The 16241-nt window shown below is 37.4% G+C and overlaps 1 protein-coding gene across 1 annotated transcript in view; it reads left to right on the top strand.

Annotated features, from left to right (window-relative positions):
• The window catches only part of LOC138064201 (COMM domain-containing protein 10-like), a 112710-nt gene that overhangs the window by 3217 nt on the left and 93252 nt on the right, over positions 1-16241 (top strand). The window contains exon 4 of the mRNA XM_068925817.1: positions 875-1030. Coding sequence (XP_068781918.1) covers positions 875-1030 — 156 coding nt within the window. The remainder of the gene's footprint in view (positions 1-874; positions 1031-16241) is intronic.

Here is a 16241-nt window from a genome sequence, read left to right as displayed (position 1 = left end):
CTCAACTAAACGACTAAGTTACCTGTCTTCTTCACTGGTCTTATTTTCATTGGACTGTTTCATTTATATAATTATTGGAGACGAATAGAAAAAGCAGTTGAGTCTCCTCTCAGACTTGCGTTTCTTTTGCATAAAAAAATAAGAGGATAATTAGTGTCAGTCCAAAGGAGATTCCCAATTGGAATACATCTTGTGTAAGGACTCTTTAGTTTTGCCTCACGGACATCCTCTCTTCTGAGTACCTGCTTGTTCTGTCAGAGCATAAGTTTTTTTGATCTGTGGTCATATCACAGACAACCTAGGATGACTGCATGGTCTTCGTTCCATGTTGTTTGTTCTTGTTGTTGTTTTCTCTGAATGTGATGGCGTCCTGCCCTGAAGGGGGAGGCCAACGCGTGACACAGAGTGTTTATCACCAAAATCAATACTTATGTGGAGGAAATGACTAACTAACCTTTCCTGGCAAACTGTACTTGCCTTTGCAGAATATTACCTTATAGGTAAAGCTTTCTTGAACAGCATGAGTTTGGAAACGCTGTCCTTTCTTCATGGTCTCTGTAGTCTGCAAAGCCCTGTTGTCTGTAGTGACAACTGCTTTGGCGTTACCTACAGTGGAAACATGTACTATTACAAAGATTTACCTCTATGTTGTTGACAATTTGTCCAACCTGAGAAGAGTCATTTATATTATTACACTTGAAGAGAACTGGGATAGTTGTACCCTTCTCTCTTCTCAGTCAAAGGGTCAAGGTGAACAGGATGCTTGCTCTCTCACAGTAGTATTGCTAGTAAAAATCTTGTGTGAATGTAGAGGCCATCTGTGGTGGAATATGTCTGGCACAACTTGTAGAGCAGTTATTTTTCCTTTTAACAGGCGGTCTATCATAATTTGAAGCCTGCTGCACTGCAACAGCAGCTGGAAAGCATTCACCTGGATCAAGACAAAGCAGAAGCATTTGCCAGTGCGTGGGCAGCTGCAGGTCAAGATACGATTGAGAAGTTCAGGCAGAGGGTTTTAACCCCTCAGAAGGTAACAAATTTTTGTAAAAGAGGGTAAAGCTATATAGCTGAGTTGTAAAGCAAGGAATTTAAATTAAGACACAAACTTCATGACAAGCGAAGGTGACAAAAAAATGGAAAAGGATACCTAATAGATGCAATCAGAGGCAGGTAAGTTCCATTGTCCTGAAGACATGTTATATGTTAGCTGAGCTGCTGTTACTGTTGGAACTTGACCATATGTGTACTATTGGCAGTGTGAAGTGATATAACCTAAATGTCATTTGTAGGTGTTTGTGAACATGCTTTACAGTAGGGCAAGGCTAAAATGTGTGCTTTGATAGTTGCAGTGGTTTAGCTGTAATTAAAGTGTGTATCTCAACTCCCATATCTTGGAACTTTGTAATCTGATTGTATAGTGCATTTTGTAAGGTATCTTTGGAAAACTTTTTTACTGTTATATAATCTCATTTCATATGTGCCTGTTACTAGTTACAATTCTCTTCTGGTATATGCTGTGGAAGCCTGGTCTGTTGTATCTTTAGCCATGAATGTATGCATCTATTAGCAGGGGTAACACATCCTGTGTTGATTCATAATAAGCTTTCACCTGCCTAGGAGGTGTACACAGAACGGATCAATTTCAGAGTCAAATGGTTCAAAAAAATTGTGGAAGACTGACTTCATTATTCTTGCTATATTTTTATCATTGCTGTTTATCTTATTAGGATAAGAATTAGTTTATTTTCGTGGTTTGCGTAGCAACATTTACTTAGAGAATAATTTGGATGTATAAAGAACACGTAATACACTGGCAGAAACAGAACAACATAATCTATAGCAGCAGGTTTTAGACTTTTGGGTGTTAAATACACATTTTGAGAAGACAAGATACCTCTGTGGTTATCTCAGTACTGTGTAAAATTGTGCAGTTTTAGGCACACAATTCATAGAACTTCAGTGTGTGCAATTATACTAACTCATGAACCCAACCAAGTAGGTGACTGGTAGTGTAGGTACACAAAAATCAGAGTTGCTCATGATACTGTGGCCTTCTGCCTTTTGGACATAATATTTAGCAGTGCCGAGCGTAGAAATCCCAAAATTTAAATGCTGTGATGAGAACATAGGTATGCTGTGATGAGAATATAGGTAAGTATGAGTTTCCTTTAAAGGGGGCAAGTCATTTGAAAATTGCAGAAGGTTTTGAAGCTAACTCTTTAGAATGCAGCATATGTGTGCAGAAGTGGAAAATAGTTCTGAAGATATGTTACAGAGCAACAGAGAATTTTCTTTATCTGCACTATGCAATGAGCTAGTTTGCTGCTGGTTCCTCAGCATACTGAGAAATTAATGCAAAACTAATACAAACACCTTTGATCGTCATTTATTTGGAGTTCTGCGTGTGCTGGAACTTTCATCATGTACATCTGTGGCCTTTCTGTGACCTTGCTTGGGGATGACATTGCTCTATTTCTGTCTGTAGTTTTGAACAAGTCCTGCAAAATACAATGTTTCTCATGTGTGTTAGGGTTTACTTTTGGGGATTCTCTTTGGCTTTACCACCATCTAATATATGGTGGAATTGCATTTTGCTACATCCTGTATTTAAAAAAAAAAAAAAAAAAAAAGCTTTAAACTGTCTTTTGTAGTTAAGCTTGCAGGAAAACGACTTCTGCAAAATACCATAGTGAAATTTATTTGTTTTTTTAGTATGAAAGCAGGTTCAATTATGGGTGTATGCCTCTACGTACACTTAAGTGTCATTGTTACTGATTTTTTTTTTTTTTTTCCCCCCAACCTGAATGGCAAGTTGGGTTATAGGATTGAGCGTGAATGTAGCTATTAAGGAGTAATTTGAATGTGTAGCTTGCAAACTCTTTATATAGTGGATGTCTTATGAATGCAGTAAATGACTGTGTGATCCTTCCATTATTTGCTTCTATAATCTATAAGCACTTGCATAATACTACGTATTTTCTGAGTTTTCTTTGGGTACCTTGAGGAATGGAGGACAAAATATTCTCTTATTCATGATATGTACTTATGGTAGCAAACTTGCTGTAAACTCTCATCAGGATCTCTGGAATTAAAGTAAAAAAGCTGGAATCCTGAAAGATGCTTAGAGGTGAATATTTGTCTATTTAATTTTAGATTGATTCTGAGACTAAATTAAATTCTTTGTTTAAAAGAAGAGATTTGTATCTAGTTATTAATACACACACACACACACACGTTGCAAAGAGTATAACACTTTTTTTTTAAAACAAAGAATCTTGTAAATGTGCCCCGTGTATAGGTAATTTATTTTACTTGTTTACATTTACTTGTTTACATGGCCATATATAAAAACATGGCCCATGAGGAAGTCTCCATGAGGCGTGGAGTTCCTAATTTGAGCCATTAACTTCTTCCACCGAAGCAATATTATGTACAAATTTCTGCTGTGCTGTGTTTCTGTTAATTGCCGAGGGAATATGACAATTCTCTTGTCATAATTGCCAACAACATAATCTTGAAAAGTGTTTTTTAAGTCATTTATTCATGCTCGGTATATGTCTGCAGTTAGATTCACAATGATGCTTTTTTTGTCAAGAGTCTGTCTTGTAGTTTTTGTTAGAGGTTCAAATTTTAGGAATATAGGAGTTGCTGTACTAGATCAGAACATCTGTTCATTCTGTATCCTGCCTTTAGCATTGGCCTGCACTACATGTTTTGGATGAGAGTGTAATCCTCTAGTTATGTAGGAGCTTGTTTGAGGACAACTTCTACTTCACCTCATTTTCTACTTCAACCTTAGAAGCCTTCTTATATCCTAAAAGCTGGCTGTTTATCGCTTGCGAAGTATCCTACTTAATGAACCTGGAGGTTTCAGTCTATATACATGCCTGATTTGTCTGTTTTCGCCACCTGAGTGAAATTTCATGAAGTGATATCGATTCATATTTTTTAAAAATCTGTATACCCACTGATCTCTTCATTTTAATGGAGATCCCTTTTTTATTAGGAGAAAAGATGAAGAAGAACTTGTGGTTTGCAATATGACTCCAATTTGTTAAACTGTATTTTTTGATGTTTGTTCTTGGTTTTTTTCTAAGCTATGTAGTATGTGATTCCTCACTCTCTCATTCTGTGCAAGTCTCTCCTGCTTATAATTTTTCATGTTATCTGCGTCTGACTTCTGTATCTGCTATGCTTTAGGAGAAACTAATGTGAATAGAATATGGTATGTGCTTGCCTGGCATATTTTTTTTATGCAGGGGCTTTGTAATATATGTATTTTCTTGTATACTCTTTAAAATATATATACACCCAATATATGCAGGCTTTTTGCTTGTCAGTGCACATCTAGTAGGGGCTTTTACTGACCTGTCCGGGTGGTGTGCAGGGTTACACATTAACTTAGAATTCAGAGTATTTATGAATATTTCAGGCTTTTCTTCGCCACGCTTTAGTATACATTTATCTACCCTGAACTTGCTTTGCAATGGCTCTAATGGGTGCATGCATAGGGTTGTTCATCCAGACCTGACTGTAGAACCAGGGTCATGGTGGTTAGTATCAATGAGGTCCTGATAGTTCTGTTCCAGTGTGAGGAGGTGTTCAAGGGAAACTGCGTAGATTGCCTAATACATAGTTTAACCAACAAAGATCATATTGGCATTTTATTGTCTTTCCAAATTGTTTTGCTAAAATCCAAGTGGCAAAATAATTCCTAGTCTATCCTGGCATCCAGTACTTGCGAGCGCAATATTGTGGCAATATTAAGAGATGCTGCTATTAAATAAATCTGTTTTCTTTAGCATACGCATCAAATGATCAGGCACTGATTTGTCTTTCATTTGTGTTTTAAAACAACATAAAATACTTGATCGTTTCCTTTTTTATTTAGAGATATTAACGTCAGAGTCCTGATCAGGTTCTTTTAGATATTGCCCTCATGGAGGGTGTAATGTTTATTAACAAAATTTGCTTATTTGAAGATACGTCATATAACACAGAATTTTTGAGAGTGATACAGCAATATACTGGAATCACAATACAAGGGTAAGTTACACTTAGGAAAATAAAGCATTTGCAATATGCAGTTCAATCACAGTACAAATGCAGTCCCCGTTACCGGTCTCTAGTAGTACGCTCACCGTCATGACACTGGACGTCCCCAGTTGCCGGGAAGGAATGCATAGGTGGAAACCAGCTCAAGCCCTTTGCTCTCTTCGGAATTCTTTTGTTAGTTGTTCAGTTTTTATACTCTGTGTTGGGCTGAGCCATGTGTACGCTCCTCCCCATGCTGGTCTGGCTAGCTCAAGGAGACCTTCACACTCTTCCGATGAACTCAAAAAGAAACGTTTACACCAGTTGATCCACTCAACTGACAAAGCTATTTATCTAGAACAAAGGCCACCTTCCTGCCCTCTTTTGTGTTGACGTACGGTCAGCCTTCTTTGCAACAACTGTGGTCAGTCTTAGCCTACGTGGTGAGACCCACCCTGAGCTTCATGGGCACCTCGCCCTTGCCCCGCTCTTCTGAGCCTTCTTCCATTGTAGGGGTTTATTGCTCGGTCACAATGCTTTGCACTTCAAGTGGGAAATTGAAGGAAGAACTGATAATTTACTAATTCTTGGCCAAAACTAGTAGGTAGCTGACTGTCCTCGATCGTTAACTGATAATATTACTCATTAATTTGGTTCACCGCTGTTCAGGAAGAATGGGCCAATGCATCCGGTGGCCTGCAGCAATGCTTAGATTTGGACTTCAGACCACTAATTATTAGGGGAAGTCATTTCTTACAAGTATTTCCTTTGGGTTTACATGTTCATTGTTTTTTTTCTTAGACCAGATTCCTTTCTTGCCTGGAAATTACAGTCTGGGTAAAAACTAGTGTTATGAATTCTGGGTAAGTTAAGTTCTATGCAACAGATGTAGGTGGTAATGCACTGGCCAGTAGCTTCGTTAGGACGACAAGCCAAATTGAATGTTAGTGCTACAGAACAGGTATTTCCCAGACTATTGATTGGGAATGCTAATTTTGCCTGTTGGAGAAAAAGGTTTTCTTCTTTTCTGAACTTAAAATCTTTGGATTTTGTTGGTGCTACACTACCCAGTTGGCTGTGAGGTTATTGTCTCAGGAGAGAAGAATAAAAACTGTGGAGTGAAATTAAGGAAACTGTTAGTAGTATTTATTTTCTCCCTTGTCATTTTTCTTCACTGAAGTACACTCAGTTTTCAGCTGTCCGTGGTTTTCTGTTGCATTAATTGCTTCTTTGAGTCTTTGTTCATATCCTTTTATTTTATCACTTCTGCTATATAATACAATAACAATCAGTTAGAATGATGGTATTTCTATCAGTCTTTTGTTTGACTGCGTTCTTAGTTTGGCCTCTAGAATGGTAGGCTAGTGATAATAGTCTGATATCGATCTGATCCGGTTTTGTGAAGCTTTGCTTGATAATGTATTGATTTAGAAATCAGGAGGCATATTGATCAGATTAAAATGTGGTTTTTGTTTGTTTTTTTTATGTCTCTTCAAAGGAAAGCCAACTTTTTAATAGAGTTCACTCTGAATTCTCATAGTTAATTTTTCATTGGGTCTGTTTTTTTTAAAAAAAAAAAAATCACCTGTATTATGTTCTCTGAAAGTTTTTCAGTAACTGATGTAAGTCTGTCTTTTAAAAGGAAAGTCAAGCTAAATTCCTCATAGACTTTTTGGATTGGAAAGCTGTTCTGGTATCTTTGAAATATAGTTAATTAAAAAAGATCCAGTTCTGTGTTGCCAGGCAGGAGAAGTTTTTTTTATAGCGTTCATGCAGTGTTACTTAATATAATGATGTGTGGGAATGCAACTAGTGAAATTACATACCTAAAACTCTTGACAGAGCTGTCAATTCTGCATCTTGCCTGGCTGTTTGAACCCATATGGGAAAAATTCTGAAGGTAGTTATGTCAGAAATTGGTCTTCTGCTGAGGGGTAAGTATGTAATGTGAACATGCTAAATTCCCTGTGCTGAACTGTGGCAAATCTATAGAAATACTTCTCTGAAGCATATGCATTCTAAAGTTGTTATGATGAGAAAAGAACAGAATTGGGGCTCTATATATAAATATTTACTTACTTGGAAAATTCCTTTGTGGTATCAGGAGAAATGTGTGAGCGATACTCTTCCTTATTCGGCAAAGAGAAAGAAAACTTCTTTCAGTTTCTTGTTTGCCTTTGTTCTGTTTTTCCCTCCTACAGTGACTAAGGGGCAACAAAGACAATGTCAGCTCGGCGGGCATTGTCACAGTGAACTGCAAACCTGCTTGCATTGTCTGATGCCCTCACAGACGGTGGCAAAGAGAATATAAATGATTAAAGATGTAATAAAGATGCAGTTTTATACCTACTGAGCTTTATTTTAATTGCCAGTTATAGCATGTCCAAATCTGCTTAATCTTCCACTTACCCAACTTTACATTAGTAGATATTCTCATTATTTACAATTTTTAGGTGCTACTTCAGTATCCTCTAAGTATTCTTATTTTGATTTTACTGATTGTTTTTTTTTTTTTCTTAAGGGCTTTTTTCCCCATTCTTCTTACCACCTTCTGTCCCCAGTCAAGAAAGTGGAAATGATAAAGGTTAAAAGAAGTTATACTTCAAAAATGTTTAAAAACAACTGAAACCTTTATTTTGTTCCTGCAGGCAAAACAGCAGAATTTAAGGTTTGAAAGGAGTCCAGTGCTTGTCTTGTTTAACTTCCTGTGTAATACAAACCATAATTTTTCTTTAATGAGTAAAACAGCTTTTGAAAGGGGGCCCAGTTGTCGTTTCAAGGCTTGAAATGACTGATAATTTCTAGGGTATTTTTTGTAGTTAATAGGCAATTTTTAATTAGAAATGAGGCAAAAATGTTTAACTCCTTCTTCCAACTGTTGGAGCTTGCTATGTGTTTTTCTGCTTTGTGTTTTTCTACTTGATAAAAGAGCCAAAGAATTATCAGAAATCTTTTCAGTGTAAGTGCTCATAGGCTTGCGCGTATTCTCACTCTATTTTACCTGCCACTCTATGTCCACAAGTTTCTCAGATAGAGCTTGAGTAAAACAGTACTTTAACACAAAGTGAATCTCTAAATATATTAGAGTACTGGAAACTTGAATGTTGGTTCTGATGTTTGTCATATATTCATTCCCTTTCTCTTTGCTATCAAGCTAGCTGCTTATCATTTAAAATACTTGCAAAGATGAAAAATCCCAGCAACTAAAATTAGGGAAACATCTTTTGAAGTTTAGCACTAGATTTTTGTACCAAAACCAGGTCATATTTCTTTTGTTTCTTCCCTTTTGAAGTGCACTGGCACTTTTTGCTGCGTTGCTATTTCTTTTTTTTAAATTCAAAGATGTAAAAAATGGGTTTTCTTGCTATAGGTATTGAGTTCAACAGTCTGAAAACTGTCACTTTACCTGGCATACATGCTAGCTGAGGCCTGCTAAAGAGTAATATAACTTTATACTTGCAGACAAAAACAGCAAATCAAACAATTAATACTAGCGATCCACTAAGAGAGACCCAATCCTGGATGAAGAATCCAGTTAATTTTCTGTCTTCACCCAATCAGATGACGTTATATATATAAATTTGTGCAAATTTTCCTTTTAGAATTGAGCCCCGGTCTGTATTTCTGTTTTTAAAATGGTAAAGTCTTAGCAGTCAAATCCTCTCTGAGCAATGACTGCGGTACTGGATTCTTGGCTGGCTTTGCTTGCTTCTCCTAGAATTAATTATAAGCTGAAGCTCGCCGTGTACAAAGTTTAAACACTTTCTGCTGTTCGTTTTGGTTTGTTTTTTGCCTCTTAGTGTCGCTATGTTGTTAGGGAAAGTTGTGTCGAGGGATCGAAGATGAGCAGAGCAAACCTGAGGTGTGCCCCGTGGCTCTTTCCAGCCCCTCTGTCTCACTTGCTTGTCCATCTGCTTGACCGGGTCTTTGGCCCAACCGCTCTTCTGTCTGTTGCTCTTAAAACGACTTCCTTCAAGGCTAAGATACAAAGCCCCATGAGTAATCTGTCTTTGATTTTGAAACTTTTAGAAGTGTTTTTATTGGGAATTGTGTTCTATATGATGTATATGTTTTTGTTGTTGCTTTTTTGTTTTTGTTTTTCCTTCCCAGAATTTCATAAATCCACTGTCCATCTGCCTGACTCAGTCCGTTCCTTTGCTTGCCCTTATGTTACAGCTACCACTGGGACTTTTTCCTACCAACTAGGGAAAGTCGATGTGTGGTTCTACTTCAGTGATTAATAATTTTGTCTGTTATTCAGTTGGAAAAGATACTGTTGCTTTTGTCTTTTCTGTGCTGGTGTTTTTGCAGTCCCTGCGAAGTGAGAGATTAAGGCAGAATCACATTTGACATTGCCATTTGGTATTGTGACTAGAGAGATAAGACCCATCCGGTGAGTCTTTTCTTTGTTCTGTCTGATGGATCGTTGCCAAACATTTGTGTAACACATATTTAAGAAGTTATTCACCCTTCTGTTTTATCATGGCTTGGTTTCCATTTGTTTATTAGCCTTCTTTAGCCACAAACTTAATCTTTCTCTTTCCTCTAATTTCTCATCCTGTACATTGGTTCTTTTTTGTTTAGTTGCTGTATTCCTCATTTATACAAAAACGCACTCTGAAAGGCTACTTTCTAGTTCCTTTGAGGTTTTTTGCTTTTCATCCAGGTTTGTAAATGATGTTCAGGTTTGAGCCTGTTTATCAGTGCTTTTTCTGGAGAAGTCTGTTCTTCAAATTCACTGGTGCTAGCAGTGCTGCCTATTAAATATTTTTCTATTTTTCTATTAAAGACCTGAATTTAATTGTTATAACCTTGCTATACTTTAAGGTTTGGGGCTGAAATTTGCTATGCCTTAAGTTTCATTTTCTGTGAAATCAGCGTAGCCTTTGTAAGAATGAAGATAGTTGCAATCTCCAAGGATTCTACCTAGGATTGAGCAGAATTGTAGCTCAAGTATTGGAAATTTGTTGCCAGGTTCAAATATATGAACTAAAAGCAGGCACCCTGTCTGCTATCTGTTCCTCTCAATAATGCCTTAATGGGCCCAGATGGAGTGAGGCTGAAACCTGAAGGTTGAATATGAGTGGGATTTACTGAGGACTGGAGTTTGCTGGGTAGTGAGGCCAGTAGTGCAGGTCAGACGGTTGGGACGAAGGTGGTGAGCAGTCAAGGGAGATGGATTCTACTGGAAAAGCTACAGTTTGGCTGCAAGGCAAGTAGCTAGGGAGAGAGGCAGCAGTGATTAATGCAACTGAAAACATTAAGTACAAGGTGCTGGATGAACTGGGTGAACTTGTTTTGAGAGCAATGTTTAGATTGTTGAACCTCTGACTCCAAATTATAAGGAGAAACAAAATTAGTGAGCCCTGTTATACAGCACCCTTGTAGACTTGGTCACTTTTCTGTATAGTTACTGTGTATGTAGTTTATGTTTTACATAATATGCAGCTACCCCAAATACAAAAAGAATAGAAGGGCACTGGGGTATATTAGAAACGGCTGGGCTTTTCCTGCAGACCAGTGAGAAAGGTCAGTTTGTCAAGGTACTTCTGCAGTGATAGATTCACTGGAGTGTGGTTGACCTGAATGTGTTCGTACAGTAGGAGGACAAATTCAAAAAATATTGTATACCTCAGGGTTTTTTCTTTGCTATTCAAAATGCAATAGAGGACTACAGTCAGAAACTTTGCAAACTGGTATGCATATTTGACAGTAATTATCTCTGTGAGTGGGCATTAGTTAATCATACTTGAGTTCCAAGTATTGCTTATTCTTAGTAGTACATTATATAGAAGCTGGCCACCTCTGAGCAGGTCATCACTTAAGTATCTTGGAAAATAATAGTAAGTAACATGAGTTTCCAAGATGATTTAGGTGTCTTTGGTACATGAAATACTGAAATTGCTATATATACTTTAAAACTCTGTCCGTTTTCTAAAATGCCCTCATAATTCCCTCTCCCTCAGTTCTAAGACTTCAATTTTATTTTTCCTTCTGTCCCTGCTTCTTGTATAAGTCAAAATAATTGACTTCAGTTTAATTTCTGCTAAGAGTTTACCCAGTTATAGAATCTTTCCTCCAGATGCAATAAAACATTAGAATTTGGTTCTTGTCTGCGTGCCACCGTATGGCCTCGTGTAGATTTCTGAAGAACTGTCCTGTAAACAATAGATCATAGGTCATTCCGCTAAAGAAATTAGGTGACACAGGTTGTAGTAGTGGGGACAGACAAATGACACTTTTGCTTAGCTAGTAAATAAACTGGAATATTTTTGAGTTTGAAGAATAATCCAGTAACTATCATGTGTAATTGCTGTTGCCTGCTAGAACACTGAAGGACAGAGAAAACATAATCACCATCATTGCCCTCCTTGATGGTTTTTTGTTATTGTTTTCTTTAGGAATATACTTTTTAATATTTGATCATCTGCCTTTCAAGCAGGTAGTGATTAATTGGAAAACTAAACATCAAGATTGGTTGTTTAGAGTTCTCAGTAGAGAGATTGAAACTTAAAAATGCCTTTTAAAAATTCAGTATTCAGTTGGAAGGATGAAATTATACCCTTTCCAACGAATATTTACGTTCTGTGAAAAGCCAGCTGTTTCTCTGCAGACTTCCATTTCCATGGAGTAGTTGTTACAGTGAGGTCTGCTTAAAAAAGCTGCAACATCCAGGTATGTTACTGGAGTTTCCTTCAGAGATGTTCATGCCACCTTAATACAAGTCAGTAGCAATAATTAGGAGTAGGCATTAATCTGTCTATGCCAGTCATCTCCCCCACCGCCAGTGCTAGAGAGTCACATCAGTAGGAAAGTAAACTAACTCTTGTTTGATCTAGGGCTTATCTTACAGGAAGCAATCTCTTCCTGACCACAAAAAATGTTCAGCGACAAAGACTCTGCCTGCAATGATTGGCAAATTGTTCCAGTACCTAGCTGCCTTCCTCTTAAAAATGGGCACCTTTTTCTGTTTTGGTGTTTGTTTGCTATATTGAGCACGCTTTTGGCTTCATTTTTGTGAGCTTTCTAATAACTATGCAATAGAAACAGAATGCCAAAGAGAACTGGTGGTGGCTCCTCTGCACTAACCTCCTTTTGTTAAACTAACTAGGAGAGCTCTTTGAGAAGTTCACTGTCAGACATATTTTCTCATCCTTTTCTTGGCCTCTCCTATAAACTGTCTTCAGGTATCGTTATCGTGTTCACCAAAAAATGACTCTATCATGACTTTTGGTTCTCCAGTACAGAGTGGGCTGATGGAGAGCCGGATCTTAGGCTGCACGTTTTACAGAACAGGCTTAAGGGAACTGGTTTGGTGCTGTATTCTAGTTTTATCTTGGTGTGATTGCACAGGTCTCAGGTCTCAGAGTAGTGCATTGTAGACCAGTGTTAACATGTAATGCCCCCATGCCAAGCTGGTAGTTAATGCGTCCATGTACATATGGAAGCAATATAAGCATTACAATATTCTCTGTAGGTGAAGGGTGCGTTGAAAGGTATGTATGTTTGCAGCTACTCTTTAATATACACTTTGGCTAGTTTGATCTGTTGAAAGACAAGGGGAAGAACCCTCAAACTTCAATATACCAGAATTCTAGTTGATTTTCTTTTCCTGCAATGAAATGGGGAATGCTTGACCTTCAGTGGAGGGAACTGTGGGAGTCACCCTTTCAAAAATTAGAGTGAACAAAAAGAGTCGTACTCTGTTCTTGTATTCATAAAGGTTATTTGAACAGCTAAAATAAGTGTCTCGTAAGTGGAGAAAATTTGCGCTTGAAAATTTGTTCTGTTACGGATGATTTATTTCCTCAAAGTATTTTGTTAGTTGAAAAACATTCTTAAATGTTTAGTGTCAGTGTGATATGTGCTATTATAATCATACGAGAAAGGGATTTGCTTAAGACGTCTTTCATATCCCATTATCTCTCACTTCACTGTTCATAACAGCTTCAGTGACAGCAATACTACAGCTATCTTAAATTATATAAACAGCTATTTCTGATTCTAGGGAATGTTTTCACCTTTAACGTTGGACTATTCCTCTGAAATTAGAGGGGGAAAAATAGCTAAAATGAATGAATTAGTTTCTAGGTTAAGACAAAAGATTCTGATTTCATTTGTTAATACATGATTTAAATAGTTTTTTTTTTTCATCTGTAATTGTTGCCTTTGAGAACAGAATAGTTTCATTTCTAAAGTGCCTGTGGGAAGAGACATGAGTTGTTCAACTCCCCTATTACTGCAAGCAGCCACATCATGTAGTGCACGCTCTAAAGTTCTCAGGCTCCACCTTTAAAATATCTAGTATATTTTGCCTCTGCTGGTACTGTTAGAAGGTAGTTCTTGGATCTTATTTCTCCAGCTATCACAAATCTGCTTTCTGAAGTGTGGGTGGTTTTTTCTCCAAGCTACTCTCTTTTAATATGTAAATCAAGCTGTACTCTTATATGCCTTCCTATGGAGTTAATTATTCTTAACTTTCTAACAGTAGAGGTTTAGAATTTGGAATCCTAAATTATGAATATTTACTTTAGATTGTGAATTCAAGTAGCCTTTTAACTGCGTGGGCGTTCCAGCGTTGATGTAGCGAAGTTGGGCTCACTTACAAGAGCGCTTGTAAGTAAACTGGTAACGTTTCTGTAATATGCTGATAAAGTCATTCCCTATTTGGTAGAAATAGATGAGAATATAACCCTGGATAATGCTATAATAGTGCCATTGCACATGCATGTGATTTTATTTTCTTACAGGAAAAACTATAAAAACAAGCCGAGGTTTTTTCTTGGGCTATGAAAAGCATAATCTCATGTGCAATGACATTTAAGTTGTCACAAATGTTGGTTCATTTTGAACTGAAAGTCTTCTCATAATAAGGATTAAAGTTTTATAAAATTGAAGAGGTAGGCCTATATGCCAGTGGAGCTTGAAACTAATTTCTGTCTTAATGCAACCTTCTTAGTTTGTCTTCCTGAATATTTTGCTGGGCTTCTATCTTTTCCGTAGTTGACTGATATCTTTTGTGACACCTGTAAAGAATAAGTCAGCAAAGAAGTTCTCTTTGGCATTCTGTTTCTATTGTATAGTTATTAGAAAGCTCACAAAAATGAAGTCAACTGCACTGCATAAGCATGTCTTCAAATTAATCAGCCTGTCTGTGAAGGGAAGTAGTTAGAGGTGCAAGTAAATTACCTTAAAATGGCTCTTTGAGTTGATAGTTAAGGAGCCTGGGATGTTAGTTCTCCATAACAGCATTTTGTGCCATAAGAACCTGCCTGAAACCAAGAAAAAGAGTGTTCATGTTAATCACGTCCTCTAGCATCGCTAGTACCAGAAGTAGTGGTACTGCTAGAAGTAGTCTCAGCTCTGTGCCAAGATCTGAATTTTTATAAGGGATATTAAGATTTATTTTCAGTTGTGCTCAAATTAGCAATCATCTTACTAGAGGCCAATTTGACTGAATTGATAAACTCATTATAAACTCAATCAGATCAATAAGATTTAATATCATATACCATAATTTTCTTAGAACACGTTTTTCTTCTCAATATTCACAACGGCATGATCTAGTTACTCTAAAGGATGCTCTTATTGGCTTTTAATTCTGACTGTAGGCCACGTGCTCAGTTTGCTTTAAATTTCTAATCAAGCTCTACCACTTGGTAAAAGCTTCAGCAGTTCCTTAGTAAGTTCAGGGTAATGAAAACCTTTTCCTTCCTAAAAAGGAATATGTTGGGGGTTTTTTTGTTCATTAAAAAAGAAAAACAGATAAGCCAAAACACAGCCAATTGACAATGAAAAACTCCCTCTCGCGCAGCAGTTGGTAATGATGCTCAAAATGGATCTTTCAAATATCATCAAAATTATTAAAAAATGAGGCTATGATATGTTTGGCTTTCAAATATTACCAAGTGTAGCGTAGGGAGCCCTTTGGCAATATTGAAAACATTAGTAGTAGTAGTAAGCTTCATAAAATGGGATGTTTGCATGCGTTAAGTGTTCCTTGCCCATGGTGGACTTTCTTAAGCTTTTTTTCCCCTCATAAACATAAAATTACAGAACATTCCCCGCCCCATCAAACTTGTTAACAAGTATTCAGTCCAGAAATCTGTTTTTCTCACTTTAAGATGAAATTCTAATTTTAAGAAACTTTTTTCTTGTTCTCTGCTAAATGGTAATGAGCACTTTATCTCTCGCTGTAGGAATGTATGCAGTTATCCTTTAATCTAGAATTCTAATAATGGGTATGCCAAGATCTTCAAAATCTTTCCTGTAGCTGGTTTATCTATAGCTACTTGTTGAATCGTGTTAAGTCTATAACGCTGATTAACTGCATTTGCGCATGTGTCCTGGATCACATCAGCATGCTTTTAGTCTTGAATTAACTAAAAACCATCATATTCTAAAATGGTTGTAGGTGCAGAAATGAAATACATATTATTTAATTCTATTTTGGGAAAGCTATCTGTTCTGAAAGCAGCAAGTCTTGTCAAGGGAATGGAGCTCAGGAATCTGAGTGAAATAACTACAGCTTCATAATGTGTTAAATTTGAGATATAAAGTGTTTGGCTGTTCCATAACTGTCTGAATCTCTGGTGTTGTAAAAGCTCTGATCTGTTGATTTTTATATATTCAAGCAATGTGTCCATACAATAATTCTTACTGGTTCAGTGCTTCATTTATCGTGACTCCAGTTTTCCCCGAGATCAAGTTTTTTAGCACTTTTTGCTGGACAAATAGATGCCAAATCATGGATTATCCGTGGAGAAAATAGTTTGCACTTGCACTAATTACACTAAGTAGTAGGCTCTTTGTGCCGTATCGGTGAGTTTTGACGGAAGTAGTACTGATTTTCTGTATTTCCTCTAATCACAGAATCACAGAATTGTTTAGGTTGGAAGGGACCTCTGGAGATCATCTAGTCCAACCTCCCTGCTCAAGCAGGGTCCTCTAGAGCCCAGGATCACATCCAGACGGGTTTTGAATGTCTCCAGGGAAGGAGACTCCACTACCTCTCTGGGCAACCTGTTCCAATGCTCTGTCACCCTCACAGTGAAGAAGTTTTTTCTCAGGTTTAGGTGGAACTGCCTGTGGTTCAGTTTCTGCCCGTTGCCTCTTGTCCTGTTGCTGGGCACCACGGAGAAGAGATTGGCCTCATCCTCTTGACACTCCCCCTTCAGATACTTGTACACGTTGATGAGATCCCCTCT

Source organism: Struthio camelus, chromosome W (assembly GCF_040807025.1).
Source record: "Struthio camelus isolate bStrCam1 chromosome W, bStrCam1.hap1, whole genome shotgun sequence".
Lineage (NCBI taxonomy): Eukaryota > Metazoa > Chordata > Aves > Struthioniformes > Struthionidae > Struthio > Struthio camelus.
This window is presented reverse-complemented; position numbering and strand designations above follow the sequence as displayed.